Raw genomic sequence first — 20,001 nt, 5'->3', positions numbered from 1 at the left:
AGCAAACCCATCTGTTGACAGTGGGGCATCCCCCTCACAGAAGGGTCACAAGGAAAGAGTGAGGCAACAAGGGCACAGTATAGCAACAATGAAACACACATTACTCCTCTGGTTCCTTGAGGCTTCAGATCGCCCACTATCATGACCCCAGCCCTGCCTTTCACTGAGGGCTAGACTAGAGCATGTGTACAGGTACAGATAAGAGATCACAACACACGGAATCCAGGAACAGGAATGGAAGTAGCGATACTAGGAGGGTAGGTGGAAGGTGGGGAGAGATGGGGAGGAAGGGGGAACTGATCACAATGAAGGACATATAACCACCAGCCCGCACCCCAGGGGAATAACAGAAACCATGGGGAAAGGGAGACAGTGGTGAGTGTAAGATATGAAAATTTAAAAATGCATAATTTATCAAGGGGTCAGGAGGGAGGGAGGGAAAAAAGAGGAGCTGATACAAATAAATGAATAGAAAGTAAATGTTTGCAAAATGATAGCAACATATGTACAAATATACTTGATACAATTGCTGTATGGACGGTTATAAGAGCTGGAAGAACCCCTAATAAAATGATCTTTTAATAAAAAATGTTTTTGAATGTCTTCACAATAGAAAAATGGGTGAAGTGAGGCACTGAACAGTGTAAGACATGACAAAATAATAATAATTTATAAATTATCAAGGGTTCATGAGGGTGGGACATGGGGAGGGAAGGGAAAAGGTGAGGAGCTGATACCAAGGACTCAGTAGAAAGCAAATGTTTTGAGAATGATAATGGCAACAAATGTACAAATGTGCTTGACACAATGGATTTATATATGCATTGTGGTAAGTTATACGAGGCCCCATTGAAATGATGTTTTTAAAAATGTCTTGATGCAAACATACTTACAGTTTCGATAAGTATAGTAGCTGAAAAAGTCTTCTCATTGATGCATTCTAAGGTACCTTCATTTCCTCTGTAGCCACCATTTAAAACTAGAATTCGTTTACCTAAAACAGAGAATAGATGAAATTTAATGCTGAAGTCCAATAAGGCTCAATTATGTCACATATTCCTAAAAAGGGGAACCATGACCATCCTTAAGCTTCATGTAAAAAAAAATGACTAAGAATGAAATCATTCATTTTGATGGTGTATACATTAAGTAGACTGGGAGAAAAAAAAAAAGATTGGGAGTGTAAGCAAATGTGGTGAAGAAAGCTGATGGTGCCCAACTACCAAGAGATATAGCGTCTGGGGTCTTAAAGGCTTGAAGGTAAACAAGTGGCCATCTAGCTCAGAAGCAACAAAGCCCACATGGAAGAAGCACACCAGCCTGTGTGATCATATCATTGTGAATACAAGGGAGTGTGGAGTGGGGACCCAAAGCCCAACTGTAGGCAACTGGACATCCCCTTACAAAAGTGTTGCGGGGAGGAGACAAGCCAGTCAGGGTGCAGTGTAGCAACAATAAAACATAGAACTTTCCTCTAGTTTCTAAATGCTTCCCCACCCCCACCCCCACCCAATCATGATCCCAATTCTACCTTACAAGTCTGGCTAGACCAGAGGATGTGCACTGGTACAGATAGGAACTGGGAACACAGGGAATCCAGGACGGATGATCCCTTCAGGACCAGTGCTGAGAGTGGCAATACCGGGAAGGGAGGGTAGAAAGGAGGAACCCATTACAGGGATCTAAATATAACCTCCTCCCTCGGGGACGGACAACAGAGAAGCGAGTGAAGGGAGATGTCGGGCAGTGTAAGACATGACAAAATAATAATTTATCAATTATCAAGGGCTCATGAGTGGGGGAAGGGGGAGGGGGAATAATGAGGAGGTTATGCTCCTTACGTGGAGAGCAAGTGTTCTGAGAAGGACGAGGGCAACAAATGTGCAAATGTGCTTGACACAACGGATGGATGGATGGATTGTGATAAGAGTTATATGAGTCCCCAATAAAATGACTGAAAAAAGATTTACCTGGTGCTGGTATGACTGTTTCTAAATGAGTCTGGTCAAGTTTCAGCTTGTCTCCAGAATCAATCATTTTTACAACAGCTGTGTATTTGTCGATTACTTCCTGTCATATCAAATGAAAACTTTTGTAAAAACATAATTTTTTAAAAGCAAAAACAAATCATATTCAAATTTAAAAATAAAAGTCATTTCCTTCTGAAAATGGCACAATTTTCTAGATTCTATTTACAATTTCTTAATATATGAGTCTCAATCAAGAACTCAATTCAACTGCAAAGAATAACAGGCTACTGATCTTAAAGCAAGATTCTCAGCCCTAAAGAACAAGAGGGGTTGTTTTGCCTCACTTAAAATATAGCAGAACAGCAACTTAAGCACGTACAAGGGTAGGTGCTAGAAAAATTAGGAAAAACAAAAGGGAACAAACAACCTGCGTGCTCGTATAAACTACAATAAAACCATGCCTACGAGATCAGGCAAAACTCAAGAACCACATCCTTTGACCGCAGGGGTTAACTGCACTGCCTGTATTTGGCAAAGGGAGTATCAAGAACTACCAAGCCATGTACCAGATGTATTGATGAGGTTAGTAGATGATTTGTCCAAGTAAGAAGCCAGAGTAAGGTTAAATGTACACTAGGGTTGGAAATGAAGGGTTTTTCCAACAAATATCAGTTTAACTTTGCTTTTACGGAGCAGTCGAGAACCTCAATGACAGTGGCCATGCAGCCCCACGTAAGGGGCTCCCAAAACGGCTTCTCATGCGCCCGTCGGCTTTTCCACAAATTCCATTCAGAGCTTCAAGTCCTTACCTTCACAATGCCCTTTCTCTTATGATATTTTTCTCCTAGTTTTTTGGTTATAATTTTCACAACAATTTCCTGAGAAACAAAAATAAGACAGACATAAATTATCTTGTCTTACTCCTTCATTCTAAATCATGTGCACTACTGAACAAGATGTTACAGAGAGCTAGAAAGATGAGCCAGGGGATGGCAAGGTCATTTTAAGGGAGAAATGACAACTCAGAAAAGAGGGGTGAGGACAGGTACTTAACTTGAAGGATATAATCAATTGTACAAGTAGAAACGGTCGAATCAACAAAATAAAAATGAATAGAAATTACTGCACTCTAAACCTTTCCGACAATGGCAAAATTATTTCGTAGGTAAACTGTCATGCCTTCTTTTTCTCTTACTCAACACAGTTACCAATTTACCAAGTGTGTGTGACACACACTCACTCACACGGCTGCTTTCCATAGGGAAGGTTTCTTGAAATCTAGCACTTTCGTCTGTAAAATCTTAGTAACTCATCCTGTCTTTCATAGGTGGGATCTTTCTTTCTCTTCACTCAAGGAACTTAAAGGTTCCTTACATATTAAACTGCTGGAATTCAGTAAAGATAAAAACTCAAACTGCAAAGGTCTCACTAGGAAACTGCAAGGATTTGCACTGGATTTTAAGCACGACATTTTTCATGTTACTTTCTCCTTATGTTGCTTTGAATTTTTAATACAGACAGGATTCTTCCAGATTTAACTTTAGCTAAAAGTATCTCTCTTCAGAGCATCCAATTCTCTAAGGGACAAGGAGTCTGGGCTTGTCTCATATGAATTAAGTCTGAATGTGTTCCTTCCTCGCGGTTTTCCTGACCAGCTTTCTCGAGGCTGACAATGAAACCGGGACTAGCTGACTGCTTTCCCCAGGGCGGCGACTCTGTAGTTTCCTACTTCCAGTGAATATAACAGATTACAAGTACTTCATTCACTAACCAGACAAAAACACACATCCATCAAGTTAATTTTGACTCAGGACCAGGTAGCACTGCTCCACAGGGTGTCTGCTGATGGTTCACAGTCCAGTGCACAGAGCCTCCTGTGTCACCAGGTTTCCTGAGACTGTCCATTTTCATGAAGCTGTCACCTTAGCTGTTTCCCAGGGACCGACGGGTGGGGTCAAACTGCGGACCTTTCCCTTAGCAGCCCAATGTTTAACCCACTGCATCACCAGGAAGCCTCCGTACGCTGGTTAAGCTATGCTAAAACTATATTACCAAAAGTTTAGTCCGAGCTTTGGGGGGAAGATATTTAATAGCAGGAACCTAACTTTAGAGAACATGTCAAGTTGCTTAGCCCCTACTGGTTAACAATGGTCTAGTGAATTCAGACTCATGGCGGCCCCGTGTGTACAGAATACAACTGTTCACTACGCCTGTCTTCAGAGTCGGTGCTGGGTGAGTGAGTCCAAGCCATCAACGGGTCAGTGAGGAGCCAACAGCTTACCCTGACTTGCACCACCTATGGACTACTTGCTCATTGCCATCAGTTGATTCCAACTTATGGAAAACCCTGTAGCACAGGGCAGAACTGCACCTGTGGGTTTCTAAGGCAGCAACTCATTATGAGAGTAGAACGCCACATCTTTCTGTCCTGAAGCAGCTGGTAGTTTAGAGCTGCCCGGCGCACAGCGCACTCTGCCATCAGGGTTAGAAGCCACGGCAGGGAGGGACTACCCAACGGAACTTTCTAAATGAAGCCAGGGAATGCCACCGTGGCTTTTCCGAGTTAGCCAACAGATTTCTGGGCTAGGTTTCTCCCAAGGGCATTTAGGGATTCAAACGACAATAAGCTGAAGACAACTCACTGTATCGTTATACTTTTTGACTCCTGCCTACAATAGATCTCTTCAAAATTTTTCTTTTCTGGGTAAAAAAATAAAGCCTACCTAGCTTGTCTCTATGCACCGCTTGCAATTTTCACAAACATTGCCCATTTCAGGCTGAGTCAGTAGAACATTGCTTGTGGGAGATTCACTTTCAACATAAGCATTCAGTAAGAAATGCTAAGGGAAAAAACTCAGAATTTACAATATAAGACATCAAAATAAAATAAAAATCAATTGAAATATTAGCCATATAAAAAGTTTTTTAGACTAAAAAATTTTAAGACTAATTAAAATTTTGAATATTTTTGTCCCGCCTTTTTTCCTTTAAATCCATGGTTATTAACCAGGGGGGCGACATCAGAAGCACTTGGGAAATTAATGAAAATTGATACTCACCTCAAGAGATTAAACTAGGGTAGTATGAAGCATAAATATTTTCAAAATCTCTAAGAAATTCTAGTTAATAATTATTTAAATTAGTCCAATGGACAGGACCATGAGAACATTAGTCTCCATGATACTGAAACTGGAAGAACTAGATGGTGTCCAGCTACCAGTGCTCTTAAAGGGATCATAATAGAAAGTCCTCAGCAGAATGGGAGACAAATGTGGAACGAAACTCAAAGTCATGCAAAAGGCCTGGCTGACTGGTCGGGTAGACTGATGGAACTTCCACTCAAGAGTGTGGTGCTGACGTCACCCCTGGAGGTCTGCGAAGGAACTCATTCCAGGACTCGATTTTCAGTAAAACAAAAGATCAATAAATGGAACACTCACATTCGTGAGGTACTCACCGCTTAGAGTTATCAACTGTTGGAGATCAAAGGGCAGCATTTACCCAAGAACAAAATTCAGAAGGCAGGAGGAAGGGTTAGGAAAAATAGTGAAATGGAAATAGGAAACACGGGGAGGCAGCAGGGAATGCAATCAGTAAGATGAAACAAAATGTGTATGACTTGAATGTGAAACTGATAGGGAGAAACACACCATTAACTCACACAAAAAAACGAAGTTTGTTTCCTTTGCTAATTGTATAAGAGAGAAAATTAGATTTTCCGTCCCATGTAAGCACCTTTGAGTTTATGACGACTCAGTAAGATAGAAGGCGTCTGGGCAGTAGAGCGGGTTAGGCGTTAAGCTGGGTTACCTGCTATTCTGCACTGTGCATTAGAGGTTCAAAACAACCGGCCTCTCTGAGAGGGAACAATAAGGTTTTCTACTGAAAGATTCAGTCTCGGAAACCCACAGGGGCAGTTCTGCCTTGTCCTGCAGGGGTATGAGTAACAATGGACTCAATGACTTAACTGTACTTAAGGCAGTACAGTTGAGTAGCTGAAGATACAACCTAACAAATCGCATTGTCAAGGAAATCCTAGCTCTCCACTCATTAAATGACCATGAGAAAATTACTCATCAGAGAAAACTGTATCAGTTTCCTCACCTATCAAATGAGAATAATAACAGTAACCACCTTGCAAAGTGGTTATGAGAATTAGTAAAATAATTTAAACATAGTACTTTTTTCCATGTAACACAAGAGGAATTTCCATATTAGACAAGTTGTTTCATGATCTATCACATCACCACCAGGCAGGAATGTTTCCCAATATATAAGGACATAATCTAAGACATATAACCGGGATTATTCTCAAACTGGTAGAATGACTATGAATATTTTAATTAGAATATAATAGTTTCTTGGCCTGTAATTCAAGGCTATTATTGAATTAATTTCTTAAATCAAGAATTATATATATATAAAACTTTTCAGCCTGCTATTATTGATCAAATAAATTCATTAAGAATAAGATACTTTGAGGAGGCATAGTGATGCTGTGGGTTAAGTACTGGACTGTTAACAAGGTCAACAGTTCAAATCCTTAGCAGAAAGATAAGGCTGTCTGCTCCCATAGAGATCGACAGTCTTAGAAACCCTATAGAGCAATTCTCTTCTGTCTTATACAGTAACTAAAGGTCAGAATCAACTCCATGACAGGGGCAAGGTACTCTGAGAGCTTCATGAAAACTTCACATCAGTAAATTCCATACAGTGAGCCAATAAGCAGTCATTTAAAAATTAAGTAAATAAGAAAATGGAAGGCTTCCCTGGGCTCATAATGTTAAAACCGGCTTTTTTAATTAAAAATATTATTACAACCTTTATAATATTAAAAATAACATAACACTAGGATGCTGCAGGACCAGACAATATCTCATTCTGTTTTATAAAGGGCTGGGTTGTTATGAGTTGAAACGGATTCCAAGGCACCTAATAGCAACAACAAACACATATTCTAAGTTCATTAACCCACTATGGTAAGTAAAGAATGATGTGCTGCCAAATCACAGAAACCTCTATTAAAGACTCAAAATGTGAAGTCCAGATCCTGGCCCTTGTGATGTCTTTTTGTTTGCGAAGTTCAAAGAACACTTAAACACATGATTTGAATCTCGCGAAGCTGCCCTTGTGTGGTGTAAATCTAAGTGCACAACATTCTTTGGGGTAAGGTTCGAGAGATAGAAATATCAACTTCAGAAGTGTATATTCCTGGATGGAGATGCAGTGCACGGATCTGGGCTGTAGGGACACATTCTCACAGGACAGCCCCTGCTATCCTCGAAGGATGGTGTTGTAATAGGGGGGAAGGGGTGGGGATTTCTCAGCAACACATTCCCAGGCTTTTCCTCACCACTGCACTTTTCCATTTTCTGAGGAATTCTTCCTAATAAATTCTCATGATCATATGATGTCCTTCAAGAAGATCTAGTAAGACTGCCCCTTCAGAAACCCTCAGCTTCTGAGCTGACCTCTCTGCCTTGAACTTCCTGGTTGAAGGCAGACATGTTTAACAAGTTTGTGTGCCGTAAACCCATGTATGTATCAACTGGGACTCTGGTAGCAACACTTTTTTAATAATACTCTATTTCTACAATTAAACTTCTACCTTTGAAATTCCATTTTTAAAATCACCACCTTTGTTTTATAAACAAAACTGAACATAAACCCATAGTGATAGTAACTGGCTTAATGGCTCCTTGGGAGTATATGGCAGGGGATGCTGGGGCGAAATAGCTAACAACACTGAGTATAGGAATGAAGAAACCGAATATGGTGATGACTGTACAACTCTTCTCGGTGTGACTGAACTTACTGAATTGTATGATATATGAATTATATGTCAATAATACTGTTTGAAGAAGAAAAAATGAAAAACAATTTCAGGCTTCAGTTTAAGGTCCCATTAATGGATTTAGTCCCAAACTCACAGAGCATCACTGATCTGTGGACAGAAAGCCATCTTCTGAATACCACCAATATTTAAAGATGAAATTAAAAATCCACTCAAGCTATGCAAGGGGCCTTTAACCAATTCTTTTTCTTTCCATTGGTTTCCACAAAATTTTTGAAGTCTCCTTGTAAATTAAAAATTGACATTAAATCACTTACAGGTGTTTGGGATTGTCAGTGTTTATACTGAGTGCTATGTAGATCGCTCACTTAGCGTCTATCTGGAGCTGAAGAAACTCCAATGGAACACTTACAGGCTGCAGCCAGTGGTCTGTGCGCGAAGTTCTTTTCTTTTCCTCTTCGATCTATAGAACACATAAAACCTTCATAAAGTTATCTTTTCACCAGCTCCAATTCATTCCAAACCTCACCTGGTTACATGCTACGTGGTTAACAAAAGAATGCCACGAAACATATACTTTACAGGGGATCAAAACCATGATGCAAACGCTCTTGTAAATAAAAATAAAACAGTATTTGCAACTAATTTTTGATCAAAATAAACCTTGGATTAAAAAAAAGTTAATGACTGAGAACACGCAGTAAAATCTCTATTTGGTCAACTCTGCAAAGCTAACTGCCAATACAACACTACAACACGACCCTCTCCCGGCTTCCTCTTCTGTGACTGTCACCAAACCAGAAAACAGGAGCTGTTCTCACGTGATAAAGCACAATACTAAAAGACACTTCGCACAGGATGAAAAGGCGCAGTCCGATGGCACTTTGTGGCCGTGGGATAATGCTAATAAAGTTTGTGAGAGCCAGGAAGGAAAATACAACCAAGAGAAGCGTCAATAAATGACGACCAGAGAAACAAAGCACTGCCTGCCCACTGCAGCCCGTCATGCCTTCGCTTCCTCACCTGCTTCACATGAACCCCAATGAAAGCCCAAATCCATTTGTGGGTCACATCGGGGAGTAAGCCTGCACGGAATTCCCTGGGGCCACGGACCAGGGACGTAAGTAGCCTTGCCCTGAGACAGAGTGCATGCGGAGGTGAATTCAGACAGGTATAGTTAGGCTCTAAGTTAACATCTTCTGCTCTCTCTTTAGGCGCACTTTGAATTCTTTTTAGTATTGATTATTTTCTGCTTTCTGTGGGTTGAAGTCTTTCTGTGTTTTGTTGTTATTACTGGGTTTGTTAGTGTGTTGATTTGGGGTCTGTTTTTCTTCATATGAAATCCAGGGTAGGTAAATTTATACAGCAAATAGATTAATAGTTTCTAAGAGGTGACAAGTCATGAGATGGCTGCTTGCAAAAGAATCTGCGTCTGAGGGTGCTCCCGAAGTGGCAGCAGAGACCCCGGGCATCACCGGGAGTTAAAACCCAGGCAGGGAGATGGGTTCTCTGGGAGAAGGGTCCTCATGGCAGATGACCTGGAGAGACTCGGTATAAAAAGTCGCCAAGGGTTGAAGGACTCATGCTACTGTTATGTCCCACAGAGATGGCGCGCCTGCTATTAAATGTGTTCACTGTAATAGTTTACCTCTGTGGTGAAACTCGTGGCCAGGACTAATTGTCAGCCTAGAAAGGAATTTGTTCCGTCACTGGAAGGACTGCGACCAGTTGTGGAAGTTCCTTAAGTGGACAGTGGCCTGTTTGTACCTCTTCTTCATTATAGACACCGTATCAACTTGGCTATCTCTGAACCATAACAACACTTACATCTGTGTACTCAGGAAAGGGCCCTCTTCTTTTCTGAGCAGATTGGTTATAATATTTACTGGCTTGGGGTCTTTCCTCCCTTTCTGAGATCGGGGAATACCACAAAAATGGTTCAGGCAGACACAGTGCCCATGGAGCCCTTGCTGTCAGCTCCTTTTTCCCCTCCGTCCCCATCCTCCAAAATCATATTTTTTCAAGTGTTAAAAAAATCATTTCAAGGGCTCAAGTAGAAAGAAAATGTGTTGAAAATGTTGATGGCAACATATGTACAAAAGTGCTTGACACGATGAATGGATGTATGGATTATGTTAAGAGCTGTAATAGTCCCCAATAAAATGATTTAAAAAAAAGTTTCTTAGGGTTTGGGCAGAGGAGGTTGGGAGAAAATGAGAGCCAAGAGCAGTTCAAATGTAGCACTGTACGATATTCACAGTTATGTGGATCTGGCTGGCCCTGTACCTGGAATGAAAGTGCAGAGACACCTGCTACGGCATGCAGAGCTTCCCTGACGCCCCCCTTGATCTTCTCTCTAATCTCGAAAACGGCCACTCTCCCCTCTGTGTTCACTATGCCCGCCACACCGGGCCCCTCTGACAGCCCGACGGAGGATCACGAGCCACAGACAGGAGAAGACAGACTTCATCTTTAGCTTCACTTACCAATAAAATCCTCGTAATTGAGTGCTGCCGACCACAGTGCACAGAGTCAATGACAGCACGTCGGCAAGAAAATACACCTTTAGAGTGGGGCACCCGCGCTGTTCAGAGAGAAGTGCAGCTAGGTCCCTTTCCGAAACCAACAGGTCACACTTTCTAAGTTAATACTCATCCAATCACTGCAGAATGATGTCATTTTCCCCTGGCCTGAATTGCATCATTCCTCCGCGGAGCTCGCTCGCAAACTGTACCTCCATGATTTCATCAAGCGCAGACTTCTTCTTTTTCTTTTCTTTTGCCTGAGCGGAGCTATGGGAAGGGTCCTTTCGTTTCACCGAGGCTGTGCTCCCTATCGCCTTCAAGGCGCTTGGCCCCAGGGAACTGATGAAAAGAAGAGGCACGCTTGTGAGAACCGACCCACGGACACACGCTTCGCAATCACTCGTGTACGAGGCGCTCTCAGAGTAGGGCAGGAACCAGGCTTTCCCCTCGTTTCAGGACCAGTAGCGATCTTCAGAGGCTCCCCTAATATTTGCTGACTAAAGGAATCTGACCTGCCTAACCACTTGTCTTAGCTACCAAATATGACTAAGAGGATGCATACTTGCATAAAGCTAATAAAAAATCAAGCTCTGATTAGTAGAGGGCTCCTGATGCGTAGATATAGATCATAGGTTCCTAAACTTATTTGACCTAAGGCCCCATTTTCTTGGAAAAAAAGAGACAGATACTCGCGCCCCCCCCCCCGGCCCATAATTAAACCTTTTGTATTATAGTTCATAGTTCAGGATAAAATGTCAATATCTGCTTTTGCGGACTGCTCCAATGTCGCCCAGGTGGCAGTACTGCCCACGTTGAGAAAGGCTGGAGATGAGTGTTAAACTGCTTTCACTGGTGCTACAGGTTAGGCACCGGACTGCTACCTGCAAAGCCACCGGTCACTCTAGGGCAGAGATGAAGTTAGTCTCACAAACACAACGAGCGGAAAGGCCACGGGTGCCAACCCACCAGCTACTACTCAGGGGGAAAAACGGCACGCTGCTTCCAAGATTTACGTGCTTGGAAACAGTTTCTATAGGACAGTTCTTTTCTTCTACAGCATTTTATTGGGCGCTCGGACAACTCTTATCACAATCCATACATACATCCATCGTGTCAAGCACATTTGTACATATATTGCCATCATCATTTTCAAAACATTTTCTTTCTACTTGAGCCATTAGTATCAGCTCATTTTTTCCCACTCCCTCCTTCAAGAACCCTTGATAATTTATAAATTTCCCCCCATGTCTTACACTATCTAATGTCTCCCTTCACCTACTTTTCTGTTGTCCACTCCCCAGGGAAGGGGTGATATGTAGATCATTGTGAAGGGTTCCCTTTTCTCCCCCACCCTCATGGTACCTCTACTTTCATTATTGGTCCTGAGGGGTTTATCTGTGTTGGATTCCCTGTGTTTCCAGCTCTGATCTGTACCAGTGTACATCCTCTGGTCTAGTCAGATTTGTAAGGTAGAATTGGAATCATGATAGTGGGGGGTGGGACCATTAAAGAGCTAGAGGAAAGTTTTATGTTGCCTCATTGTTATACTGCACCCTGACTGGCTCACCTCCTCCCCACGACCCTTCTGTAAGGGGATGTCCAGTTGCCTACAGATGGGCTTTGGGTCTCTCCTCTGCACTCCCCCCGCCCTGCCCCATTCACAATGATATGACTTTTTGTTCTTTGATGCCCCATACCTGATCTATAGGATAGTTCTAATGAGTCCTGTCGAGGTGCTACGAGTGGAAATTAACTCTACAGCAATGGTTATTTTGGAGTACATCTAAGAATAACAGAGGAAAATATAGAGAAATGTGTTAAGGGTCTAAAACTTCGAAGTATGTGCCTGTGTCTTATAACATAGTAGAGCCATTTTCCAGGTCATAACACACCAATAATAAAAAAATTCTTTCCAGATAAACATGTAGAATCCAACTAATCAATTTCTTTGTATCTAATATAAACATTAATTTTTAAAGTCTTTTAAACAACATTACGATATTTGTCAAGTTACACAGTGTTGACCTCACAAATAAGCACTAGCCTCTGCCCTCACCAGAGGCTTGGTTAGGGCACAAACCTGTAAAATACTAAGTAAAACAGAAACAAAATCACTCAACCTAAAGCTAAAGTCCATTTGATAAAGGTACCCTCTGGAGGTGTCGGCATCTTGTCTTATTCACTGTTTAATCTCCGTAACATAACTGAATATACTACATATCACAAATGGTCAAAATATTTGGAGTTGAGGGAAGAGTGGCACCAAAAAAAAAAACCCATGAAAAGTAGAAAGAAGTATTTGACTACACATTGTACCATGGTTTGGCAAACTACAGTTTGTGGACAAAATTGAGCCTGCTCCCTGTTTTTGGAGATAAAGTTTGACTGGAGCACAGCCAGCCTCCTTCATTTACATCAGTGGTCCCCAACTTTCTTAATGCCCTTAATGCCGCGACCCTTTCATACAGTTCCTCAGGTTGTGGTGACCCCCCCCCCCAACCATAAAATTATTTTCATTGCTACTTCATAACTGTAGTTTTGCTACTGTGATGAATTGGGTGACCCTTTTGAAAGGGTCATTCGACACCCCTCCCATAGGGGCCGCGCCCCACAGGTTGAGAACCACAGATTTACATACTGTCTACAGCTGCTTTCTTGGGCAACAGCTAGGTTAAGTGGCCACAATAAAGACACATGGCCAACTAAGCCTAAAGTATTTACCACCTGGCCTTTAAGGAAAAAGTTTGCCACCTTAAAAGGGAAGGCGATTTATATTGAAAGTCTTAGAAAAATCACAATATAGCAAATTAAAAAAAATTTTTTTAACTATGCATCTCGGTTAAAATTTAGAACAAGGGTAGAGAAGAGGCCATATAAGGTCCATGAAATCATCAATACTGGTTAACATCACACACCTCACCGCAGAGAGGCAGTTCCCGCCAACACATTAAGGGTAAGATAATTAAATGTGTGACTGGTATGGCCCTCAAATGATAAAAACCCAAATGGCCCTTGGTAGAAAAAGGTTCCCCACCCTGCTGGCGACTGTGAGAAGCAGACGGTGCTAAAGGAGCAAATACTGCTGTGTTACCAAAGGGACCATTACTTGGAGAGGGACTCGGGGAGAACTCACATTCTCTCCAGAAGAAACAGTTCCTCAAAATGAGTCTATTTTCAAAAGGCACAAGTATCCATTCTCATCGCAGGCAAATAAGAACAGTTGGCACCCAAAACAATCACAAAAACCCAAAGAGAAGAAACCCATAACCAGAAGACAAATGCTTCACAGTGTTGCAACCAACATTTCATAAACATTTTTAAGGGTTGAGGTAATAATTGTCTGGCGTACCTGGGTTTGGATGATGTTGCTCCTCCTGAACTACATGCTCCTTTGTTCAAATTAAATGTAACTGAAAGTAAAAACAAAACGCTATTCCACACACATCTCAAGGAAATTACAGTAAGGCTTGCCAGACAAGGTACCATGCAATGTATTTACTTAGAAATTTACAAGCATTTTGAATGAGTTAAAATAGTCCTGGGGTAGTTACATAATCTGGTGCCAATTTGAGGATAGAGAGTATAGGAGTGGAGTCTAGGCTGTCAATCAGGATATAGTCCATGAGGCCTCTGTGTGGGCATGGCCTTCCTGAGAATTCTGGGAAATCTGGTTTTTCCTCCTTGGACACAGGAGAGACTCTTGGCTCACTCCCTTGTAGCCGCTCTACTGACAAGGCTGAATTTCTGCAAGACATCCCTGAGAAGCCACAATGACCTATCCTGATGCAGCCCTGGGAATGGGAGGAGCCACATGGAGACCCCTGCCTGTGCTGAGACGCTTCTCACTGACTTTGCACCCACTGGCCTGTGATCTTCCTGCATTCATTGCATGTGTTTCATGAGTCTGAAGAGGGCTTTCAAGACTGGTATCAGACATATGGGCTAATATTGGACTTACAGACTTGATCTGGATGGGACTGGGATGTTTTCTCAATACTCAACTATTCTTTCTTATACACGCCTGTCTATGAATTTGTTTCTCTAGTCCACCCAGACTAACACAGTCCTATTCAGATTTACAAAATCCTGTAGAACTGACTAGACAGATGCTACAGCAGAGAGGGCTGGATGCTTCCCTGCTCTGTGCCATGTCTGTTCTGTTGATAGTACTGTTTTTTTTGTTTGGGGGGATTATGTGTCCATATCTTTCACATATGGCTCAGGGAGTTCACATCATCTTCACCTCAGGGGGCATCTCTGATTGTGTAAACCAATCAAAATTATTCCATTTCCCTTTCCAGTGACTTTTTAGGGAGACATATGGCATCATTCTGACCAATAACATTCAAAATGAAGTCTGATGACAATAGCGTGCCCACAAGGACAAATGTCCTTGTTTGTTGGGAGACTCCACAAGAGACGCTCTCTCGTCCTCTGGAAAACGCTGGGGCTGGAGACTGATGGCTGGTTATCTTGACAGCCATCTGGTTTTCAGCTACTGATTATATGGCATTCGGAACCACGCTGGAGTCTTATGGTTACTAGATAATACATTTCCTTGTTCTTTTAGTCAGTTTTAGTCAGTTTTCTTACTTGTAGCTAAAACATCCTATCCAATTCATTAATATTATCTTTTCAATTTATAGACAATGACTCAAACATATTAAATATATTCTCATACATGCTGCTAGTCTATGCAATGCAAACATATCCACATTTAAAAAAAAAAGTAAACAAGCCTACCTTTCTCTTCATCATTTTCCCTGCTTAATTCTGTGAAAACAGGGGTCTCCTGCATAAACAAACATAAGGCTTGAAGGTCTTGGTCCAAAGTATATTTACTTTCAATATTCAATAATTCTTTATTACAGCTTGCTATCTAAGCTGCAAGACAGCTCTGACAACTCTAAAATGATTAAGATTCTAAATAAGACATTAACTTGCATTGCAAATGTTCACCAACTGAAAATTAGTCTAAACGGGGTAAACAAACCTTTTCTGTACCAAACCCCCTTACATTTTAAGCAGGAAGCAACAACAACAAAGTCATTCACTTTAGGAATATTAGATTGAGAATTATTTTAATAAGCAAAATCTTGATTCATTGTAGGACAATTTAGTGTAGTGCTTAAGAACCTAAGACTAAAATTTTATAAAAGAAAGCAAAACTACATATAAAATCCACCTCTGTAAGCTATTAACTTTGTAATTTTCAGCAATCAACTAAAGGGTTAAGCCCAGTTTCTCTATCTTTACAATAGGTATAACATATACAGTCAGAAGAGCTATAAGGGTTAGATAAGGTAACATACAGGACAGACATAATGCCTCAGTGTCAAATACATAGTATTTGCTGTTTCTACTAGTCACAAACAGACCCAGCTAAAATATCCGTAATTTTTAAAAAGGAAAAAGAACAATTTTAATTGTAAAATAATTGATACACTTAAACATAAGATGTTCTGTTATCACCTGACTTTTGGAGTAAGACACTGTATTTATCAGAAAACTAGAAAATTACCAGGTATTGGCAATATTAAGGTAAAAGGCTACAAAATGACAAATGTTATTATAAACTATTTTACTCTGAACAAGGTGTGAGTCTTCTAAATTTCCAATATTGGAGATTAAAATGTTTCTTTTGAAAATAGAAGTTTAAACTTTAGATAAACCATTTCAAGGTTAAAAAAACTTTCATACTAACCAAGATTTTTAAATAACCGTAACTCTTACTATTTCTTTTGTTTTTTAATCATTTTATTGGGGGGGGGGCTCTTACGAATCTTAAAACAATCCATCATTCCATTGTATTAAGCACACTTATACTTATGTTGCCATCATTTCCAAAACGTTTTCTTTCTACTTGAGCCTCTGGTATCTTTTTCCTCCTCACTCCCCACCTTTCCACCCTCATGAATCCTTGATCATTTATATAGTTTTTATTTCGTGTCTTACACTGTCTGTTGCCTCCCTTCACCTACATTTGTTATTTGTCCCCCTTGGGGGTGTATATATCCAACATGATAGGGTCCTCCTTTTTCCCCTTCCCCCTCACTTATCCCCCTACACTCATGACAATACTACCCCCACTACTGTTCCTGAGCGGTTTATCTGTCTTTAATTCCACATTGTCTAGAGCTCTTATTTGTACCAATGTGTGTAATCCGGTCTTGCCAGGTTTGTAAGGTAGAACTGAGGTCATGAGAGTGGGAGGGAGGAAGCATTCAGGAACTAGAGGAATGATGTGTGTTTTGTCAGTGCTATGCTGCACCCTGGTTGAAACATCCCTTCCTTGTAACCCTTCTGTGGGACATGTCCTAATGTCTACAGATGGGCTTTGGGTCTCCACTCCAACACACCTCTTTTCACATTGATATAATTGTTTGTTTGGGATCTTTTGATACCTGATCCTGTCAACACCTCATGATCACACAGTCTGATGTCCTTCTTCCATGTGGGCTTAGGTGCCTCCCTGCTAGATGGCTGCTTGTTTAACTTCCAGCCTTTAAGACCCCATACACTCTATCTTTTGATAACGGCACCATCTTCTTTCTTCACATGTGCTTATGCACCCATTTTATCTCCAGCGATTGTGTCAGGAAAGTGAGCATCAAAGAGCGCCAGGTTTATAACAAAGTGTTCTTGTGTTTATTAGGGAGGCCTTGAATAGAGGCCCAAAGTCTGTCAGTTATCTTAATACTTAACATATAAATATATGTACATTAGCCTCTATCCCTTTCGCTATTATAAGTTAATATATTTGCATATATACATGCCTGTAGCTATACCTCTATAAATAGCTTCTGCCTACTTCTTTCATCTGTTTCCTTTCACCTTCCTCCGGTCCCACTATCATACTCACCCTCTTCTTGTTTCAATGTAGAAATTTCTAAAAGATGTAATTCCATATAGATGTTGGTAGAAGCAGAGTCCGACCTTGAATCAGGTCACAGTCTGATGCCACCTCGTTGGGGGTGTGCCCTTTTCATGATATGCTGTGACGAGCTCCTCTTTTGCCCCTTTCCTTCCGGCTTGACCAGTTTGTTCCTGCAGCTCAAGTCAGGGTCGAGCGGCCCATGTGGCCTGCCTACACTGGGATGGATGTTCTTGTGGACCTGGGAGCCATTTGCCTCTGCACCCACCAGCCTGTGATCTTCCAGTTTCTCACTTCAGCTTCCGGCTTCATTGGTCGGCAGCTGTGGGAGCCTGAAGGGGGTTCTAGGCAGCACTAGACCCATGAACTTGAGTTGGGACTAGGGTATGCTGTTCACTTCAAATAAAGTTATTTCTTACACTTACATGTTTGCCATTGGCTTTTGTTTCTCTAGAAAACTCGGCCTACCACAGGCTCTAAGAAGCTTTTAAGACCCCAGACCAAACGCAGATAAAGAGCATTAGCTTTGTGAACTGAACCATGCCAATGGACTAAGCTGCCCCTGAACCTCTATCCTTATTTATAATCAATGGTTTATGTGAGATCAATGCAATTCGATAGGTGCAGCTATATTCGTAATAGCCAAAAGCTGAAGACAAAACAAAATGGCTTTAAATAGAATAGATAAAAGTGTAACATAGTCGTAAGATGGTGTACTACTCAGTATAAGACAAAATTTGAAATATTAATACAGGAAAGAACATGGAACGTCACAAATATTATGTCTGAATTGAAGAAATCAGACACAAAAGAATGCACACTGTATGACTCTATTTATAGGAAGTTTAAGAACATAGTAACATAATCAGGAATGGTATGTCAGAACAGTGGTCATGTCTTGGGCGACAGGTGGGGGTAATTGAGAACAGATATGAGGACACTTTGGAAAACACTGGAAATGCTCTGTCTGGATTTGGAGAGAAGTTACATAAGTAGGTACGTGTATACAAATTAACTGCGTTATATACTTAATGTTAATATGCATCAAGTAATTTATTATATGTGGAGAAAAAAAGAAAAAAACATTTGCATAGAGTTGATTATAACTCATAGTAATCTTACAAGACAGGGTGAACAGTCCCATGGGGTTTCCAAAACTGCCAATACCTACGAAGCAGACGGCAACAGCTTTCCACCGAGCTACTGATGGGTACTGACTGATGTTTTGGTTCGCAGCCAGGCCCAGAACCACCAGGCACTGCTCCTTATCCCACTCCAGTGGGACAGCGGTTCGGAGCTCGGCTGCTAAGCAGAGGTCAGTAGTGTGAACCCACCAGTGGCTCCATGGGAGATAAAACCTACCAATCTGCTCCAAAAGGTGAGCCCAAATCCAAGCCATCACCATCCAGGTGATTCGGACTCAGGGACCTAAGGACAGAGTAGAACTACTCCACAGGGTCCTAAGGACAGACTAGAACTACTCCACAGGGTCCTAAGGACAGAGTAGAACTACTCCACAGGGTCCTAAGGACAGAGTAGAACTACTCCACAGGGACCTAAGGACAGAGTAGAACTACTCCACAGGGTCCTAAGGACAGAGTAGAACTACTCCACAGGGACCTAAGGACAGAGTAGAACTACTCCACAGGGTCCTAAGGACAGAGTAGAACTACTCCACAGGGACCTAAGGACAGAGTAGAACTACTCCACAGGGACCTAAGGACAGAGTAGAACTACTCCACAGGGTCCTAAGGACAGAGTAGAACTACTCCACAGGGTCCTAAGGACAGACTAGAACTACTCCACAGGGTTTCTGCAATGGCAGTGGGTAATTTAACGCGGCTCTTTTTAGTCAGTCTCTCACCAAACGACCTTTCCTTGCATGGGTCTGGTAAGAAGGTGGGGAAGATTCTTTGAGTGATTTTGAACAGGATTCCCTGGAGTGCCATCCTGCTGTGTATAAAATGAGTCCCCTGAGAAGCGGGAGGAGAGATCTCAACCCCAGCCAGAGCTCAGAGTGGTGTGCATCCTCTGTATCGGAGATTCCTGTGCCGGGAGCCTCCTGGATTCAGTGGCAGCTACTGCCTTAGAAGAATCAGAACCAGGATCAGAACGTGGATCAGGCTGATGGACTTCCCAGGTCACAGAGCAAGTACAGCCGAGTCCTTCTGTGCTGAGGACGGCTTGAGGAGTGGAGTGCCTCTGGGCATTTAGTTGAAGAAGCAGGGCTTGCGGACCAAGGAAGTGGAGCTGCGTGCCTTCAGGCTGAGGCTTATTGGAGCGGGCTGCCTCCGTGCACCTAATTCAGTTTGCTGGTCTACAGAGCTTAAGCTGAATGCCTTTAGGTTGAGACTTACAGCAAAATGGCCCACCCTACGGGCATTTATGAGCAGATTGACATACAGAACTTTGTTACATCTGGTAAACAACCCTGAGCATTTCTCACTGGCATTACAACTTAACTTCTTTGATCACAAATGTGTCTGAGTTCTGCCCAGTCACTGCAATGAGTATGAGAACCTAGAAAGGTAAAAGAGTGGACAGTAATTCAGACGAGTTTCCAAGGCTGTAAGGTGTACAGAAGCAAACATCTGCCTCCTGTGGTGTGGGTGATGAGTGGGAACCCCCTACCTTTTGGTTGGCAGACAAGCGCTTTAACCATCGTCCCATTAGAACTCCTTCCATAAAGATCACTGCCTGCGAAACCTTTGGGGGCAGCTCTGCTTTATGCAGGCTGTGTGTTCTCTCTCACACACTTTTACTGGGCACGTTCCACAGGGCAAGGAGGTTTGGGCTTTCGTTCCCAGGGCCTAGAAGAGTGCCGGGAGTCCTGGTGCT

General features: G+C 42.0%; 1 protein-coding gene across 1 annotated transcript in view; it reads right to left on the bottom strand.

Annotated features, from left to right (window-relative positions):
* Positions 1–20,001, bottom strand: part of KIN (Kin17 DNA and RNA binding protein) — a 37,128-nt gene that overhangs the window by 4,030 nt on the left and 13,097 nt on the right. Inside the window, exons 6-12 of the mRNA XM_075552407.1 lie at positions 15,033–15,081; positions 13,639–13,699; positions 10,499–10,628; positions 8,177–8,227; positions 2,780–2,848; positions 1,971–2,070; positions 894–994 (exon numbers count right to left, since the gene is read on the bottom strand). Coding sequence (XP_075408522.1) covers positions 894–994; positions 1,971–2,070; positions 2,780–2,848; positions 8,177–8,227; positions 10,499–10,628; positions 13,639–13,699; positions 15,033–15,081 — 561 coding nt within the window. The remainder of the gene's footprint in view (positions 1–893; positions 995–1,970; positions 2,071–2,779; positions 2,849–8,176; positions 8,228–10,498; positions 10,629–13,638; positions 13,700–15,032; positions 15,082–20,001) is intronic.

Source organism: Tenrec ecaudatus, chromosome 6, assembly GCF_050624435.1.
Source record: "Tenrec ecaudatus isolate mTenEca1 chromosome 6, mTenEca1.hap1, whole genome shotgun sequence".
Taxonomy (NCBI): Eukaryota; Metazoa; Chordata; class Mammalia; order Afrosoricida; family Tenrecidae; genus Tenrec; species Tenrec ecaudatus.
The sequence above is the reverse complement of the archived record's forward strand: the minus strand, read 5'-3'. Positions and strand labels throughout refer to the sequence as shown.